The sequence below is a fragment of the Mastomys coucha genome, unplaced genomic scaffold (assembly GCF_008632895.1).
Source record: "Mastomys coucha isolate ucsf_1 unplaced genomic scaffold, UCSF_Mcou_1 pScaffold22, whole genome shotgun sequence".
NCBI lineage: Eukaryota > Metazoa > Chordata > Mammalia > Rodentia > Muridae > Mastomys > Mastomys coucha.
In genome coordinates this window covers 46165851-46184413 of record NW_022196905.1, presented here as the reverse complement: position 1 = coordinate 46184413, position 18563 = coordinate 46165851, and the positions used below count along the sequence as shown (strand labels likewise).

The 18563-nt window shown below is 46.3% G+C and overlaps 1 protein-coding gene across 1 annotated transcript in view; it reads left to right on the top strand.

Annotated features, from left to right (window-relative positions):
• Lgi2 (leucine rich repeat LGI family member 2) overlaps positions 1–16290 on the top strand; it is a 35456-nt gene extending 19166 nt beyond the window's left edge. The window contains exons 7-8 of the mRNA XM_031342275.1: positions 2478–2642; positions 11002–16290. Of these exons, the coding sequence (XP_031198135.1) occupies positions 2478–2642; positions 11002–11819 (983 nt within the window). The 3' untranslated portion in view covers positions 11820–16290. The remainder of the gene's footprint in view (positions 1–2477; positions 2643–11001) is intronic.
• Positions 16291–18563: the final 2273 nt, after the last annotated feature.

Here is an 18563-nt window from a genome sequence, read left to right as displayed (position 1 = left end):
TGTAGGCTCCTCTGATCATAACCCGGAGGCTCCTGAGGCTCCATCTTCCACCTTAGGTCACATGGGAGCCAAGTTGTTGCTGTTGTTGTTGTTTCCTTCACTCAAGAACCCCATTGTTTAAGTCCTGGAGGTCAGGGTAACCTGCCTGTCCACTAAGGCTGGCCTCCCCTGGACTCTGCTCTCTGTTGGAATATGGGAAGGAGCACCCTGTTCTCTAGAAACATCTATCCCTCTACCACCCCTCAGTCACCTTCTAGTGTTTGACTACAGAAGCATCCTCCTCTTAGTTCCCAATGACAAACTCTTCTCCTGTCTCCCCCTTCTCACAGGACCTGCCTGCTGTTTTCAGCCTCCTCGGCTGTCTCCCAGTCTCTACAACAGTACCTGGGTGGAGGCTATGTCCACCCATTAAGTAAAATAGTGTAGTAAGCACTTTATATTGGGTACCCCAGATGAAGAAGGGATACCTCTTACAGTAAAGGTGTATGGAACTTCCTTTTGTGTTGGGCTAAGTGGTACTTATATGCTTGCAAATGTGTTACAGATGCGTGCCTGCATTCCCTCCCGCATGCATAGGAAAGTAGGGAGAGGGTATGTCATTTCCCCAAGGTTACTCAGAACCTCAAGAATCAACTCAGCAACAATGTTATTAAGATAAGACACCTCCCACCTCACAAAGCCAGTCAGGATGCAGACACAGGTGGGGCAGGCTCTGTCTGCATCTGTTTATACTGAGTGTGTTGAGCCCTGAGGTGGGCATTTTAACCCAGCAAGATCTGATCTGTACCCACCATGGAGTTGAGAGGCAGAGCCTCCTTCCTTATGACAGATTAACTGAGACCTGAAAGCCACCAGTCCTGGGTCTTCAGGGCAGGAAATAGCTTCAGACCATTTGCCTCCAGGCACAATCCTAGTACCTCACAGGGTCCTTGTCCTCTGAGCCCCTACTTTCCTGCCACCTGCCTTTCCTAACCCTTCTCACCCCTGCTTCACACTTGCCATCTCAACCTTTGCCCAGCTGCAGTCTCTTTTCCTGCCGCTTTGATTGAACAGGCTCCCTTGATGCATGGCCCCTGAGATTTCTTTGATAAGACCGTGCCTCCAAGTGGGACTCTGACACTATTGTTTGGAGTCATATGATTATGACTTAAACATCAGGGTCCAGAGATGAGCCCAGCTAGTGTTGTGGGGGCTGGTCAGAGATGGCCTTGTTGGCGACATGAACTTTTAATTAAGATGGTTAAGGATTAGGTGAGAAAGCACTGGGCAAAAGCCATGATCATCCTCCTAGGCGTATAACTAAGGGCTACACTTTTTGGAGCATTTCTGGCCAGAAGAACTGCTTAGTCTGTTTTTTAACCATTTGTTGTGAGGTTTTATTTGTTTGCTTTTTGAGACAAGGTCTCACTGTGTAGCCCTAGTTGGCCTGGAGCTTGCTATATAGACCAGGCTGGCCTTGGACTCACAGAAATCCACTTACCTGCCTGTGCCTCCTGAGGACTGGGATTAGAGGCATGCTCCACACATCTTGCTGTGTGTGTGTGTGTGTGTGTGTGTGTATGTGTGTGTGTGTTTTAAAAAATTATTTCTTTTCTAGATTTCTAATTCCCCCACGTACAGGTGATGCTAGCTAGCACTGTGGGCATGCCCCTCACCCCCATCCCTTGGCAATTCTGTGCCATACCCAAACCTTCACAGAGAGTTGGTTGTCACTTATGGGCTCTCTGTGGGTGAGGAACACTCAATCCCTACGCCACTGTGCTTTACTTGTTCCCGTGAGTTCTGTGCCTGCTCGCTGCTATGTCATGATGCCCAGACCCTAGTCACAGGACATCAAGACCAGTGCCAAGGGAGCTCAGTTAAGTTCCCCTCAACTTCCCTAGCATCCCTTCATAAACCTCTAAGACTGCTGCAGAATGTATTTGTTCCCAAACTTAGGCATGTCCTGTTTGGAGTGTAGTACTCAGTGTGGCCTGCAGGGGCGCTCATTCCCAGTAGGGGTTTGTGGAACTGGGTGTAAATCACAGGTGACCAAAGGGTCCCTGTGTTGAGTGAGTTTGAGAAGAATATCAAGCCATATTCAGCCACTTTCTTTTCTACAGGGGCTGCTCTGAGAGAGCTAGAGGCTTAGCATTCTCAGAACTTACTAGAACACAACATCCCCTGTCACAGAATAATTTGCGTGCCAGCTTCATGAATTTCCTGCCCCCTTCTTTCTGCCCTGGCTTTCTGAAAGCCAGGCCTCCCACATTTGCTTAGACCATTGAGACCTTGTTGGTACTTTGGGAGAGTGTCTCCAGGAAGCAGTATCAAAAACTGCACTTACCTGACAGCCCCGTCTTTCACAGTCTACAGGGCAGTGTGGAGTTGCCTGTTCCTCCCCAGGTCACCTGATGATGCAAAGCAAAGAGAAAGGCAGTTGGGATTCTCACTGGGATTTTATGAACTAATATTTGTTTTTCAACACCCACTCTCAGATTTTGTCGTTCATCAGACTCTGCCATACCAGTCGGTGTCAGTAGACACGTTCAACTCCAAGAATGATGTGTACGTGGCCATTGCTCAGCCCAGCATGGAGAACTGCATGGTGTTGGAGTGGGACCACATAGAAATGAATTTCCGGAGTTATGACAATATCACAGGTGTGTTCCTCTGCTGCAATCAAGGGACGTTGATGCCCTAGCTGGAGGGGAGGCAAGGGCCGCATTCCAGTCTGCACTCATGCTCCCTCTAAGCTTTTCTCCATGTGGTCCAAGATTGGCGATTACAGAATTTCAGGTGGTCATTTCTCACTGGAGGCGAGCCCTTTGGGAAAGAGGAGGTGGCAACTCCATGAGAAAGGCGAGAATATTCCTTCAATGGTAAGAAGTCACGTGGAATCCCATGGTCCTGCATAGTTAAGGTGGCCTATCTGTACCAGAGTTAAGTCACAGCTTTGTTAAGCTGATTGTTAACTAATGTACTAACACATACATACATGCACACACACATACATATACATACATGCATATATACACATACATATACACACATGCACACTTGTACACACACATACATACACATGCATATACACACACATACACACACATGCACATACATACAGACACATACACACATGCACACACACATACATACATGCATACACACATGCATATACACACACATGCACATACATACATGCACACATGCACATAATACATGCGCACATGCACACACATACATATATGCATGTATATACACACATATATACACATGCACACACATGCACATACATACATGCACACATGCACATAATACATGCACACATGCACACACATACATACATGCATGCATATACACACATATACACACATGCACACACACATGTACACATATACACATGCATACACACATACACACATGTATACAATATACATATGTACATACATGCATATACACACATACACACATATACACGTATGCACACACATACATATACACACATGCATACACACATGCATACACACATGCATATACACACATATGCACACATGCATATACACACATACATATACACACATACACACATGCACACACATACATACACACATACATATACACACATACATATACACATACATACACACACATACATACACACATGCACACATGCACACACATACACACATGTACACACACATACATATACACATACACACATACACACATGCACACCCACATACATACACACACATGCATACACACACACACCACCCCTCCTCCTATTGCTTGCTCTCAAGCACCCTTCCTGGGTCATGATGATGAGTGCTCACACTTGGTAAAAGCATAGCAGCGAGAACAGACTGATCCTAAGTTCAGACCTGTGGCTTCTTTCCACTCTGATATGAGTTCTGAGGGCTTTAGTAAGACTAAAAAACAAGCTGTCTGTTTGCTCTTTAAGTAAAAGGATAAAATTAGGGATTCTCAGCTTGTCAGTGTAACTGATACTGGCTCTTAGAAAGAGCACTCTGAAAGGCTGGCCATTGTCCTTCAAGAGATTTCCTGCCCAGGCTCCAGGAGGTATTGAACTGTTTCTCTGGAGTGGATCATGGTACAAAATCTAGGTTGGGAGGATCCTAGCAGTTTCTCAGGCACAAACGGCTATCCAGCAAATGCAAGAGCATAGGTAGGCAGAAACAGTGGCATTTTACCCCTGGGGAACGGGCTACTAATGAGTCTAATCATGAGCCCCGATGCCCAGGAGATGCCATCTCAGATGAGCTAGTTGCTGCTGCCATAGCCACCTGGCCTTCCAGTGTGGAGCACACTGTCCTTGGAGTAGAGTCTGGAAGCACAGAATCAGTGTAGATCTGTATGATGGACCTTGAATCTGGACCACGGCATGGGAAAGAGAGGATGTACGAGGAGCTTGATATCCTGGCGGAGTTTGCTTCGAGGTTTGGGGCTTAGAGCATGGTGGAGGACGTGTGTGACAGTTCAGTCAGCACAGCTTTCCAAGGGACCTACTCTGTTCATTCAGGGACAGAACCTATCCCTATGTGCGTCCCCGTCCCAGTCCAATGAGGACAGAAAGGCGTAGCATTGCTGTTCACCTGCCCTTGCCACTCACTGCAGCTGGCAATACAGGGGAGACTAGGGTCCTCCTTTAGGGTTCCTAGTTTCATGAATAAAAGAATGAGCTCAAATGTAAGCACAGGGGGAATTTTTATTAGCATTAGAAGGAAAAGCATAGAGCACCCAGCTCTAAGTCTCAGCAGCTGCCTGGAGGGGTAAATGAAGGAGAAGAACAGGCCATGCCATTTAAACTGGTACAGTCAGATGCAGGTGAGCAAGGTGGTGGGGAGGAAGGCTTTAGAGAAAGGGTAAGGAAGAACACAAAGGCTAAAGAGTCGAGGAAAGCAGACTTAGAAGAGAGAGAAGAAAAGGAGAAGTTAGACCCTTATCTGACCAATTCAGAAAATCAGACTTATGAACCCAGAACCTGTGGTCTGGGTCTGTAAGCCTCTGCACTAGAAGTGAGGATTCTGGGAAGGGAAAATCTCATTAAAAGACTAATTAGTCCACCTAACTCATCAGCATGGCTTAAGGTGAGCCTTCCTCTCCTGGGGTGGTCCTTAGCCAAGGTGTTTGACCCAGCCCAGCTGGTAAAGTAGATTTCCTTCCCACCCAGAGATTCTATTTCCTTGGTTAAGATTAAAAAAAACCAAAAAACAAAAACCCAAAAAACTCTAGCACTGGTGGCAACTGTAAATCATTGGTTCTTCATGCATTCATTTATTGGTCATTTCTCTGACCTAGCTGCATTCTAGCTGGTGGGGACGTAGTATTTGGGCAAGTTCATTAATGTTCATAGGTTTCTTTTCATCTGCTCAGTGGGAATTTTATGGCTTCTATTTCATCTATGAAATGGGATTAGTGTAGTATTGGCCTTGGCAGTCTGGAAAGAATGTAATGGGTATCGTATGTGTGTAGTGGGCAGACCCAGAGCGTTATCCACCAGGGATGAAATGGAACCAGCTCTCCTTCATCAGAGACCCCCACCTTTCTGACTTCAGCTAAGTCTTCTGAGACTTTTTATAGTCACAGAGAACCCCAAGAACTGGCAGAGACTGCCTGAGAGTGAACTGTTCAGGCAGGGGAAGAGTATGTGCCTGTCCTTGGTAGCTGAAGTTTAGCTTGGTGTGAAAGAGTCCTTCTGGTTTGGGTGGTTGGGCAAAGCCATGTGTGGAGCTACTGACTGTGAACAAGAGTGAGGGAGAGAGAATCAATGGTTCTTCCCTCCTTGGGCTGGGCCTTCTTCATTCGTCATCTTGCTTTGTCATGGGTGACTCTAAAGTCAGAACGAGCTGCTCAGTGTGTTCTCAATGTGTGCCTGTGAGGTAGGGTTTCTGAGGAATCAGAGGCACCCAGGTTTTCTTCTGGGGCCCTGGTAAAGTGTTCCTTTGTCTCCAGTGAGAAACCCAATGGTCACGTTCACCTCGATGTCCGCTGCTTCCTCTCCTTTGTTGCTCTTTTTGTATTTTTGTTATGTGACCTCTGCATGTTCAGACTTCTAATCTTTGTTCCTAGACTAACAGTCAGACAGTCAGACAATCAGACAGACAGACAGACAGATGAATATATATTGAGTGTACACACCCCCACCCCACCCCCACATACATTATCTCTGTTGCTGCTGACACTCATGGGCTGGTCACCTGGGCAGTGGGATTGAAATCCTTCTCTAGGACAGACAAACTTCTAAGGTGTCCCTTAGGGATATCGACCTCTGTAGCCAGCTTCTCCACCCCAGGAAGAATGGAAGCTTGATTTGGAAATTGCTGTTTGTAGAGTGGGAGTTCTTGAAGAGCACTTTGGTAGGTCAAGCAACATCTATGCTAGCAGATTCTTACACATGAGAACACTGTCACAGGTATTAAAAGCATGTTTATTTAATGGTATGTGAAAGGAAACATGTCATTTATCAAGAATGAAAAACTAGAACCAACTGCTTTGTCCTGCAGTATAGGATCAATGCTTTGGTGCATTCATGCGATATGATTTTGCATAGTACTGTGGTTTTTGTCTCTTTTAAAGTTTTATTACACTTTATTTTTATGGATGTTTTGCCTCCCTATATGTATATGCACCACTTGCACCTACATATGTGGTCACCAGGGTGACCACAGAGCCCAGAAGATGGCACAGGATCCCTGGAACTGGAATTAGAGATGGCTGCAATGTGGGCACTTGGAAACTAACCTGGGGTCCTCTGGAAAAAATATCAAATGCTCTTAAACTCTAAGCTATCTCTCCAGTATATATTCCAATGTATAGGAATTTAAAAAGATTCAACTGTAGAAGATAGGTAACAGCATACAGGCTCAGTGAAAAAAAGTAGGTTCTCAGGATGGGAGACAGCTCAGTAGGGAAAGCATTGCTGGCAAGAATGAAAACCTGAGTTCGGTCCTCAGAACCCACATTTAAAAAAATAAGACAGATGTGGTGCCTTGTGCTTGGAATGTCAGCTCTGAGGAGGCAGAGACAGCTGGATGCTTGAGGCTTGCAATGGGAAATGATGACCAGGCACACACAGATATGCATGTACATATATGAAAAGTAGGTTTTTAAAAGCGTGTATATAGTATAAGCCCAGTGGTTTGTTTTTTTTTAAAAAAAAAAGCAAATTTGATATAGTGATATATAGATACTGATAATAGATTAAAGATTAAGGAAATATATCAAAATATTAATATTTACCAATTGATGTTGGTTTCAGCATAGATTTTCATTTTGTATGTGTCCTTTTGGTACTTTAGTGATGGAGTACGGGTGATCTAGATTTAAAACCCAGGCACAATCACATACTGGCTGTGTGACTTTCTATGAAATGCTTAACCCTTTTGTGTCACATTGTCAAGACGAGCATGCTGGTAAGACTCGTCCTGTCTGCCTCCAGCAGTGATTGGAACGAGGGGCAGAAAGGTGAAGGTGCTTAGCATAGTGCCTGGTTACAAGGACTCCCTTTGTAAGCTTCACCTGTGCTTATTTCAGTTTTTGCTTTGGTGAACATCACTTTTGCCCTCACAAAAAAAACAATGCAAGAGTTTGTTTTAAACAAAGGCAAGAGATCAGGTTGCAGAAAGTTCAGAGCAATAAAAGAGAAAAACAAATACCTTTCTGAAAGCCACTGATTAGCCCCAAAGCTAATCTTCAGGACAGAAATTAGGTCATTATCCTTGTAATTTACAGACCAAATTCACTTTGGTCAAATTACCAGGAAAATTAAAAGACAAAACTTATTATGATCTCGAAGGAGGGGCAGTCATCTTTGGTAGGTGGCCTTCTCCAGTGGGGGATGGGAGTCCAGCGGAGAGAGAATGCCAGGGGCAACCCAGAGCAGAGTGGGAGTGGTCCCTTGTGATATGGAGCTGGGTCTTAGACCCCTGTAAGTTCCACAGGAGTTTCTGAACTGTGGAAAAGCATTAAGAGGCGGGGAATGTCTCGAGATTGTCAGGACAGTTCAGTTACTTCACTTATCGTGTGATGCCAGCCACTGTGTGCCAGCATCATGCACTAAGGGTCTTGCACACCCTTTGATGTCTTCAGAGGCCCTGAGGACCCCACCATGGAGACATGCAGTGCAGAACCCGATCCTGACCGATTTTGTGTACTGTGTTGTGGTGTTAGTTATACTGGTGTTGTGGGCGACAGGTCTTCGTGCCTCTTTCACAGTGTAGCTACTACACAGTAGCTCTTCCCCTCCCCATCCCTTATGTCCACTCTCTGTGCCTGTGACTCCACCTGCAGGAGGACTGACAGCTTTGTCCTTTCATGGCTGGCTTTATTCACTTAGCAGAGTGTCCCCGAGGCCAATCCGGGTTGTACTAACCATCAGGCTTTCTTTCCCGAGTACTGAGTACTATTCTTGGTGTCCATGGACCACAGTTGGTTTATCCACTCATCTGTCTGTGGAAGTGTGGATATAGCATCCACCTTTCAGCTGCTGTGTGTAATGATGCTGTCAATAAGACTGTCTTGGTATATTTAGTGCTGCTATTAGAGGAAAGCGTATAAGCAACAGAAATTTCTTTCTCAAGTTCTGGAGTCTGAGACATCCAAGATCAAGATACCAGCAGATTTCATGTCTGGTGCAAGATCACCCTTCATGGCTGTGCATGTGTGTGTGTGTGTGTGTGTGTGTGGTGTGTACATGTGTGTGGTGTATGTGCTTACATGTGTGAGTACAGGCACATGTGTGGCATGTTGCATGTGTGGGGGTCAGAAAGACAACTTTGGATGTCCGTCCTTGCCTTTCATGTTGTTTGAGAGAGATATCCCTTTTGTTGTTTGTCTACCCTAGGCTAGCTTGCTGGAGAGCTCCCCTGTCTTCATCTCACATCTTGCTATAGGAAGGAGCACAGGGACTCTAGGACCTAGGGATTTGACCTCAGGTCCTTGTGCTTATGCCCAGAGCCATTTCCCTAGTCTTGCAGTGCCATTGCACTCCACCCCAGTCCTGCCCAAGTCTCTCCATGGTGGAAGGGCAGAAGGGGGTCCCTAGGGTTTCTGTTGTCAGGGCCGTTCTGATCACGAGTGACCTAGTTACCTCTCTGAACCCCTACTTCCTGGCACAATTCCCTCAAGGTTGTTACAGATGGAGAAATCCCTGAATTCCCCCTAGTCCCAGCCATGGCAGAAATCTTGATTCCTGTGCTCCTGAGGAAGAAGAACTCACAGAGGGATACAGCTAGAATGAACAGTCTATTTATTTTTAACAGGAGGGTAAGTGAAATTAAATATGTCCACTAGAATGGAGGACAGACCCAGCCAAGCAGCCTGGCAGCCAGCCATCTCTACATCTGGACTTCTAATCCTTGACTTACCAATCTCCAGCTAACCACCCTTGGGGTAGCTTAGAGTAGTCCCTTTTCTAAAATAGCTGAGGAATTTTTTTGGAGTCATTTTTTCCCCCATAATTCGGTCTGTTATCATTAAATATCTTTGATGCAAGAATGCATCGAAATGCTGAGAAAGGTGTAACTACCAATACAGTTGACAAGTTTACTCAGAGAAAGGGCAATGGTTCATGTTCCCTGTCTTAGCTTGGTCTTCTAGTGCTGTGATGAAACACTGTGACCAAAGCAACTTGGGAGAGGAAAGGGTTTGTTCAGCTTATGCTTCACCAGCACGGTTTACCATCAAAAGAAGTCAGGAGAGTAACTCAAGCCAGGCAGGAACCTGGGGGTGGAAGCTGATACAGAAGGCATGAAGAAGGGCTGCTGGCTTACTGGCTTGCTCCCCATGGCTTTGTCAGCCTGCTTTCTTACAGAGCCCAGGACTACCAGTCCAGGGATAGCATCACCCATAATGGGCTAGGCAGTCCCCCACCAATCATTAATTAAGAAAATACCCTACAGTCTTGCCCACAACCCAATCTTATGGAGGTGTTTTCTTAATTGAGGCTCCCTCCTCTCTGGTGGCTCTAGCTTGTGTCAAGTTGACATAAAACCTGCCAGTACATTCCCCAAAGAGGAATCTGTAGGATCGTGGGATCTGGCCAAGACTGGCTTGGTAGGTTTCCCTAGAGCCCCGCCTCTCCTCTCACGTGATCTGTTTGGCTGTCTCAGACCCCAGCTGCAAGCTCTCTTCTGTATCTTCTTCCCCAATGTTCCCAGCGACTGCCCTGATTGGCTTTTGTCAACTTGACACAAATCTAAACATATCTGGGAAGAGGAAGCTGTATCCGTAAGACTGTCCTGAAGGCATGCGTGTCTGGACAGCTGGACAGCATCTTCTTGATGGATGATTGATATTTGGGGGTGGGGGGCAGAAGGGGCGGGGTCCAACTCACTGTGGGTGGTACCACTCCTGGGTAGGTGGTCCTAGATAGTATAAAAAAGCAGGTTGAGCAAACCACAAGGATCAAACTAGTAAGCTGCCTTCCTCCATAGTTTCTGCTCCCATTCCTACCTTCAGGTTCCTGCTCCGACTTCCCTCAGTGACTGACTGTAATGTGGAACCATAAGATCAAATAAAGCTTTTCTTCCACAAGTTGCTTTTGTCATGGTTGTGGTGGCTTTATCACAGCAATAGAAACCATACCAAAGACACCAACCTCACTGTTTCAACCCTAACATTTGTTTTAAACGGAACCAAGGCCAGGTTTCTAGAGCCCTGGCTTTCCTTTGGTCTGCTTGGCTGTTTCAGACCCCAACCGCAAGTTGCCTTCTTCATTTTTCCCAATGGTCTCTTTGGGAAGAGACTAAATATGAACATTTGGTCTTTCAATTTAGTATCCAGGTATCTCTTCCAGGCCTTGCTTTAAGCTCATCTGGGGTTTGTATCAAGAAACAGGATTGTCATTTGGCAAGTCTAGGTTTACATTCACAAGAAAGCACATGCTGTCTCCCACAGTACCACAGTACCTTTGCGCCAGCAGCACCTGACTCACGGTCCAGAGGGAGAATTACCACTCACTGCAGCCACACTAATGTTGTCTTCTCTTTCTTTTGGCCACAGGCCAGTCCATTGTGGGCTGCAAGGCCATTCTCATCGATGACCAGGTCTTTGTGGTGGTGGCCCAGCTTTTCGGTGGCTCTCACATTTACAAATACGATGAGAGCTGGACCAAGTTTGTCAAATTCCAAGACATAGAGGTATCTCGGATTTCCAAGCCCAATGACATCGAGCTGTTTGAGATCGACGACGAGACGTTCTTCATCATTGCCGACAGCTCAAAAGCGGGGCTGTCCACAGTTTACAAGTGGAACAGTAAAGGGTTTTACTCCTACCAGTCACTACATGAGTGGTTCAGGGACACGGATGCGGAGTTTGTTGACATCGACGGGAAGTCACACCTCATCCTGTCTAGCCGCTCCCAGGTCCCCATCATCCTGCAGTGGAATAAAAGCTCCAAGAAGTTTGTCCCCCATGGAGACATCCCCAACATGGAGGATGTGCTGGCTGTGAAGAGCTTCCGGATGCAGAACACCCTCTACCTTTCCCTCACCCGCTTCATCGGGGACTCTCGGGTCATGCGGTGGAACAGTAAGCAGTTTGTGGAGGTCCAGGCTCTTCCTTCCCGGGGGGCCATGACCTTGCAACCCTTCTCCTTCAAAGATAACCACTACCTGGCCCTAGGGAGTGACTACACGTTCTCACAGATATACCAGTGGGATAAAGAGAAACAGCAGTTTAAAAAGTTTAAAGAAATCTATGTTCAGGCTCCCCGGTCCTTCACAGCCGTCTCTACCGACAGGAGAGATTTCTTTTTTGCATCCAGTTTCAAAGGGAAGACAAAGATTTTTGAACATATCATTGTTGATTTAAGTTTGTGAAGGTATGATTGGAAGGAGTTCAAAGATGTGTAGCGTTAGCTCTCACAAGAGAGACAGGACCAAGAAGAAATAATAATAATTAATAATAATAAAAATCATAAAATAAGTCCAGGCTCAGAGCTCTGAAATTAAAATTCATAATGCACTGGGGGAAAATAGTTAGACATTTTCAAACTTTTAGGATTCACATTTTAACCAGGGATTGCGTTTTTTTTTCTTTTGGCTGATTGCATGACAGGCCCATGCTGCTGTTAACAAGCGACATCTTAAAGCCTGTAAATTCCGAGGAGTGTAGCATCTTCACCATCTAGAAAGCAATGTGCTTCTACTTTATTTTCAATAAGAAAGGGTAAAACAGACAAGATGGGCCAGCCCTGTTAGCGAAATCAAGAACGACAAGAAGCCCCGACCTGTCTAACCCCACCGACCTCTCCAATCATATCTTAGCAGTCTTCAGCTAAGAACTGGTAAAGCCAAAGTGAGCTGAAAACATTTGTTGATCATTTGCTTGAAAATCTTAGAATGTTTCACAGTGCTATTTTGAGCCATCCTAGTTTCCTGAAAGTCATGGCCAGGCCAGTCTTCCAGAATCTTCCTTGGAGTAGAACCTTGACTCTACCCTCATCTGGGTTGATCTCTTTCACGAGTATGCTCACAGCTTAATGTTTAACATCGTTTCCTCTGCCTCAGAGATAATATTCTGGTGACACATGACTAGGCCAGCATGGGATGTGTCCAAGATAAAGGAGTTTCCCTGTGTGTATGTGTGGTTTTTTTTTTTTCCTGTGGTTTAAAGTTGACCCTTGAGGTGGCTGGAGCAATCATGTGTGTTTGATGTCCTCCGTTGCTCACTCAAATCTCTGAACCCATCCTTTTAGTTTGTGGGTAACTGGCAGGCAGGCCAAAGGCTGACTGGTGCTTTTCATCTGTCCCTTAGAGGGATGGAACAGGTGTTTCCGTCTCCTGCGCATTGGGGAGGGTTTTTGAAGTGAGATTTTACGGAGTCAGAGGGCACTTTACTCAGATCTCCATGTGCTTTGAGACCCAGAGGGAGTCCTTTGATTATTGCATGTCTTTGCCCTCTGGACAACTTAATATTTCAAGTAATTGATTGAATAGCAACCTGCCTACCTGCCCACCTGCCCCCGCTTCCTCCCAGAAGAGTCCTTTGTTAAGTTGTAGCTATTACAGTGGCTGGCTTGCACAGCCCTGCTGAAGTTTCTGCACATACAAAAGTCAAAATCTCAGCTTGGATGTGTTAGACAGGGGCATACCTCCCTCCTTCAGCACACTAGCCACAGGAAGCTCAGCCATGCGCTAGTGTCGGGGTATCTGGTAGAGCTTCAGGCAAGACCAGCTGGAACCAGATGAGCTTAATCTCATAGGCCAGGTTTTTGTATGGGACCAGGTGGCTTATTTCAAAATAGGCCTCCGGTGAGGACAGCAGGGAAGCTCTGGGGATCTGGTTTTGTAGATGAGATGGTTACACAGTGGATATTCTAAGCAGCTGCTTTAGGGGAGTGTTTTGCAGAGAAACCCTGTCCTGCTGTAGTATGATGTAGTTTTTTAATGGTCATACTCAAGCTGTAGATAGGGAGAGGGTACGCCACAATTATGAGTGTGTCTGTTGTCTCCTGACTGTAAGCAGCAGGGAATGATCAGTACACCACACTGGAGAGCTATGCGTTGATGATAATCAGCATTCCTGGCTGATGCTTCCAGCCTAGGGGACCAAGGACTGTAATGAACTCTGGCTTTATAGTGTGGCTGCTTAGACCGCTGGTGCTAAATGCCAAGCCAATAGAAAGAGTGGTCTGTTTTAATTTTCTAAGCATAAGTTAAGTTTTCTTCCCTTTCTTTTGCCTCCTTGGTTCATTTGCTTTGACCATGCGTTCCCAGCTCTCCATATTGGAGGCGGAAAGTGTGATGTTTCTGCTATTCCTTCCCCTGAAGAACTGGCGAGCCATGTTCCTTCATGCATGGGTCCCCCCAGACAGGCTGGTAGCCCTGACGTCAGATAGAAATAACACGTTTGGTTCCCACCACTTGTAGAGGAACCCCACAGGGGCATCTCTCAGAGTGCCACCTCTATAGAGCCTTGCACCAGCTTCCCTGTGCTTCCTCACAAGAGTGAAGCCAGGGACTTGTCATGGCCATTGCTTAGAGTTCAGAAAGCCAAGATACATGGGGTTTGACTTGGGGGGTAGGGCAGGCTGTCAGATCCAGATGAAGCATTTGGGGAATGAAAAAGACCCCCGGTAGGTGGTGGGGCTGGGGTATGAGAGGGTGGGCACTCTGCTCTGCTGCAATCAAGTTTTCTTTTTAAGATGAGTCTAGACAAGACTGGAGTCTGCAGCTTTCTGAGTCCTGCGCTATGGGAGGAGATATTTGTTCTGGCCAACTTAGCGAAGGAACATAGATGTTCTTGGCATAAGGTGGGAAGCTTTGCTTCATTAATCTTACTGCTCTCTCCCAAGGATCCCTGAAGTTTTAAGCAATTTCTGCAAAATGCTTCTTCCAGTAAAATAACAAAACTCACCCACGTAGCCATACAAGAGCCCAAAGCAGAGAAATGCATAGGACTGTCCAGCTGAGGGGGACTGGTCCCCTCCTTCCTCTTCTCTTCCCCCTCCCTCCCCCTCCCTCTCTCCCTCTCTTCCTTCCTCCCTTCCCATTTCTTCTCTCTTTCCTTCTCAACACCCATCCACTGACATCTGTCCTTTGTCTGCCTCTGCAGCTGAGTTCCTAAGATGCTCCCTCCAATCAGTCATGTGGCTTTAAGGCCATAACCTGAAAGCAAGGGTTAGTCCTCGGACTCCATAGGATCCGTAGTAGGTTTCTATAAAGACTAAAAATAAACCTTAGGGCTGACAAGCACTTCGTTCCTGGGCTGTGGATAAGATCAGCACATCCCGGAAGCTTCTTGTCATTCCCGCCTGTGCATCTGTGTTCTGCTCATGTGTCACATGTAGCTCTTTGGTTTACGGAGGGCAGGTGTTATTCTAATTTCAGAGAGAAGGAAATAGACACAGAACCAAAGTGGATGGCCTGCCTGAGATTATCTAGTTTTAAGTAGCAAAGCTAGAACTTTCCCATGGAGAGCAGGTGCATTTTCTCTCTCGAGTGCTCTGCTGTGCCCACCCAAAAGACAGACTCTGTTACCATGACAGTGAAGACAGCAGCAGTTCTTGTAGATCAAGTAAAAGTGCAAGCAGAATGAAGAGCCAGGGGGAAAGTCATGCCTGACACACACATTGTTCAATCGTCAGTGCCATCGAACAATTAGCAAGCACCTCCGAACTATGGGGCATGCCTAGCTAGGCTTGAGAAAGCCTTCCAGAAGTGGTAGATGGCTTCAGTTGTCTAGAGAGGATTTCTAGCAGGCATGGTTGTATCTCCTCACACACAGTCACGGAGGGAATGCTGAGGCTGGACACATCTGGTTCTTGTCACAGTGTCTACCAGATACGATGATTTCTAGGAGAGAAATTAAAAACCCCAACTCAGGAGCAATGATGAATTGCTCTGGGCCAGTGTTGTGTTGTTCTTCTCGTGGAATGAGGTTGCACGTTCTTAGGGGTGAAAAATCAATGTGAGATGCTACAAGTTGAGCTGCTAGGAGTGCTCACGATGGAAACTTCTCTGGCTAAGGGAGCTCTATGCAAACCAGAGGAAGGTCTGCAGGAGGGGCTCCAGTTGGCATGCCACCTAAAGGAACCCTCGAGCCAGCTTCCTGACTCTTCGGCAGAAGAATCACTCCTTGGGTGGCTTCACTCCTTGTGTGATTGAATAACTCTGGAAGGAAGCTATTTCCTTAGGCAATGCCAAGGGTTTTGTTCGACCATGCACTAGAGCAGAATCAGCAACCTAGCAGCAGGTGCAAAAAACAAGGTGGTTTAGATCTGGGACACCGTGAGAAAAGTGGGAGAGAAATGCAGGGCAGACGGTTAGGGAGTGAATGCTTTGGGGGAAGGAGGAATAAGCTTGAAAGAGTAGTCATGATTTCTGTGGCCTTAGCAGAGGATAGAATGACCAGGCAAATCAGCAGCATGCCAATCATTGAACTGTAATGCTGATTCAAGCAACAGTGACATCACTGGGCCGCTGGGCTCTCCGCCGAGCACTCTGCTCTTTACCCTGTCTTCATTGCCTGTGCCGGAAGCCACCTCTTTCTAGTGGGAAACTATGCATTCCCTATCCAACCCCCTGACTATCAGGAATGTATGAGAACTGTGATAAAATAGGCCAATATGCCATTTGGTACTGTTTTTATGTCTTTTAAATGCACAACTTAGGTGAAATAATACTTTATACGTGTATGGAAGTAAGTTTTACAGTAGGCAGACAATGACAGATGTGTTTTAAAGTTGTATCTACTTTAGCTCTTTTTGGAAAATAGATTGGACACATGATATGCCTCTTAATTCTATATATTCTGTAATCCTGTGAATAAAAAGTAGTAAATGCCTAACGCAGCTTTGATCTCTGGTCTGCTTCAAAAATGGATGCACCCACTGGATCGCATAGCCGAAGGGTGCTACAGAGAGCCGAGGCATTTGGGGAGGATGGAGATGCCTCTGTGGCTGCCTTGCTGTTTAAACAGAAGATGGGTGCCATGGGGACTGTTTGGTTTTTCACTTGGAAACTAAGAATTCATTTAAAAGCCACTAAATATTCACTGAAGAACTTCTTACCTGATCTGTGGTCTCCGAAGCCTGCTAGGTGGACTGGGAGTTTCAGGAGTCTCTTAGGAGCTTGTGGTTGTCTGAGACAATTAGAGGGAAGGAAGGACCTCAGTCCTCTGTGTGTCTAGGACCCACATGGCTGTCACATGTACTTTAGCCTCAGATTCACTGGTTTGGTTGGACAAAGGAAGGGTCAACAGACTGATTTACACAATGGAGACAATACCTATCGTGCGCAGAGCACTCTGATAGGCTATGAGCTTCATAAAAAGTATTTAGGTGTGGTTCACTTGATCATAGATGGCTGTGTCGCTAGTTGAGTAACAACAGTCATTGGGGGTCATAAGTAGGCAGCAGATGACTGCCAGGCCTCTCTTTCTATGGCTACAGTTGTACTTCATTTCCAGGGGCAGGAGTCCAGGCATGGCATAGCTGGTGTCTCTGGTCAAGGTCCCCTAGGACTGTGTATGGGATCTCCTGGAGGACCAGCTTGTTCACATTGTTTGCAGGGTTTATTTTCTCATGATTGTGATGTGGCAGTCCCCATCTCCTTGCTGGTGTTTGGTTGGGGGCCTCTTTCAGCACCCCCAGGTCCCTATACTTTTCCAGTGTTCCTTCAGCCCCATAGCTGTAGGCTTCTGTAGCTGGAGCCCAGAAGAGAAAACCCATCACTTTGGCCTGGTTTTATTGCTTTGATGCAGGTCATAGACTCTGCTCGCATCCCTTGAAGGTCTCTATGAGGACACAATTTATGGGGACTGAGAAGTCACCCTAAAATGTCTTCTATCTAGATTGGATGCTCAGCTCATCAGAACAGGCCCCAATCATCAACTGGCATTCACTCAGACCCGGGGCAACAGGAACTATACATATAGAGACCTGATTCTTAGGGACAAGGCCACCGTGGGCCACAGAAAATACCTTTTGGCCGGCAGATACTGGAGAAGGTCTTTCACATTCTTATTTCATAATTAAATAATTGTTTCATGTTTGTGAAGTGCAGAAAAGAAGTAAAAATCTCCAAGCCTGCAAGCCTGACGCTCATTAAGGCAGAGGCAGATCCTGATACCCCAGTGTGGTTGCTCTCGGATATCTTCAAGGCTTGGCAACCCCAATAGAGGCAAGGACACTTTCCTTCTCCGTTCTTCAGAATGCTAATTGAAGCTGAACTGTCTAGAAAGAATTGGAGCCCCAAGTGATGTGCCACCTTCACTGATCAAGTGGCTGTACGATTGGCTTGTACCTGCCTCTTAGACCGGACACTCCTTTACTAACCAGATCTATTTGGCACAGATAACTTTAAAACAAAACAAAACAAAAACCTTCTGGTAACAGAGGTGAACCGGAAGATATCCTACACACCCAACCTCCTGGCCTCTGCTCCAGGGAGCCTCTAGGTAAGTTGTGAACTTTTGGTCCTGCCTGGAGTCAGACAGCAGACCAGGCAGGAAGGCTGTGGAGGGTGGAAGGCTTCCTCAGACAGTAGCTTAACAACAACTACCATTCCTGACCACTCCAGAACCTTCTGTACAGATCTCTGGGTGTCTGGTCCAAGAGGCTTCCGAACAGACGAGAGTGAAAGGACAATGGGGTTTCCCTCAGGACAAGAGGAGAGAGTTTAACTTAGCAAGTCAAGACTGTCATCGCCCCTACCCCTCAAGATGATACAGAGCTCAGAGCCCTGTCTTAGTGCCAGGATGGGTGAGAGGTAGTCACTCCAGACAACCCAGTTTGCTCTGAGAGGGCATCGTTGCCAAAGGCAACAGTGAACCAGGGGAGGTGCTACAAATAATCCAGGAGAGGGGCTTTGCTGGCCAAGACTCCCACGTTTGTTTTCCTTCAGTCTTTCATGAATGGTGGACACACTGCATGCAGTTCTATAAGGTTTGTTTTCAAATTTCATGTTTACCTCCTTTCCCAGTCCCTTTATGGTATATAGCACCTTGGATCTTACACTCCATGAAAGTCCTAGTTCTCTTGTTCATCTGATTCGTTCTAGCTAATTCTGAGTTCTTGCTGTGTGACTAGTGCTGTGTGTGCTCAGAATTCAAAAGTCTTA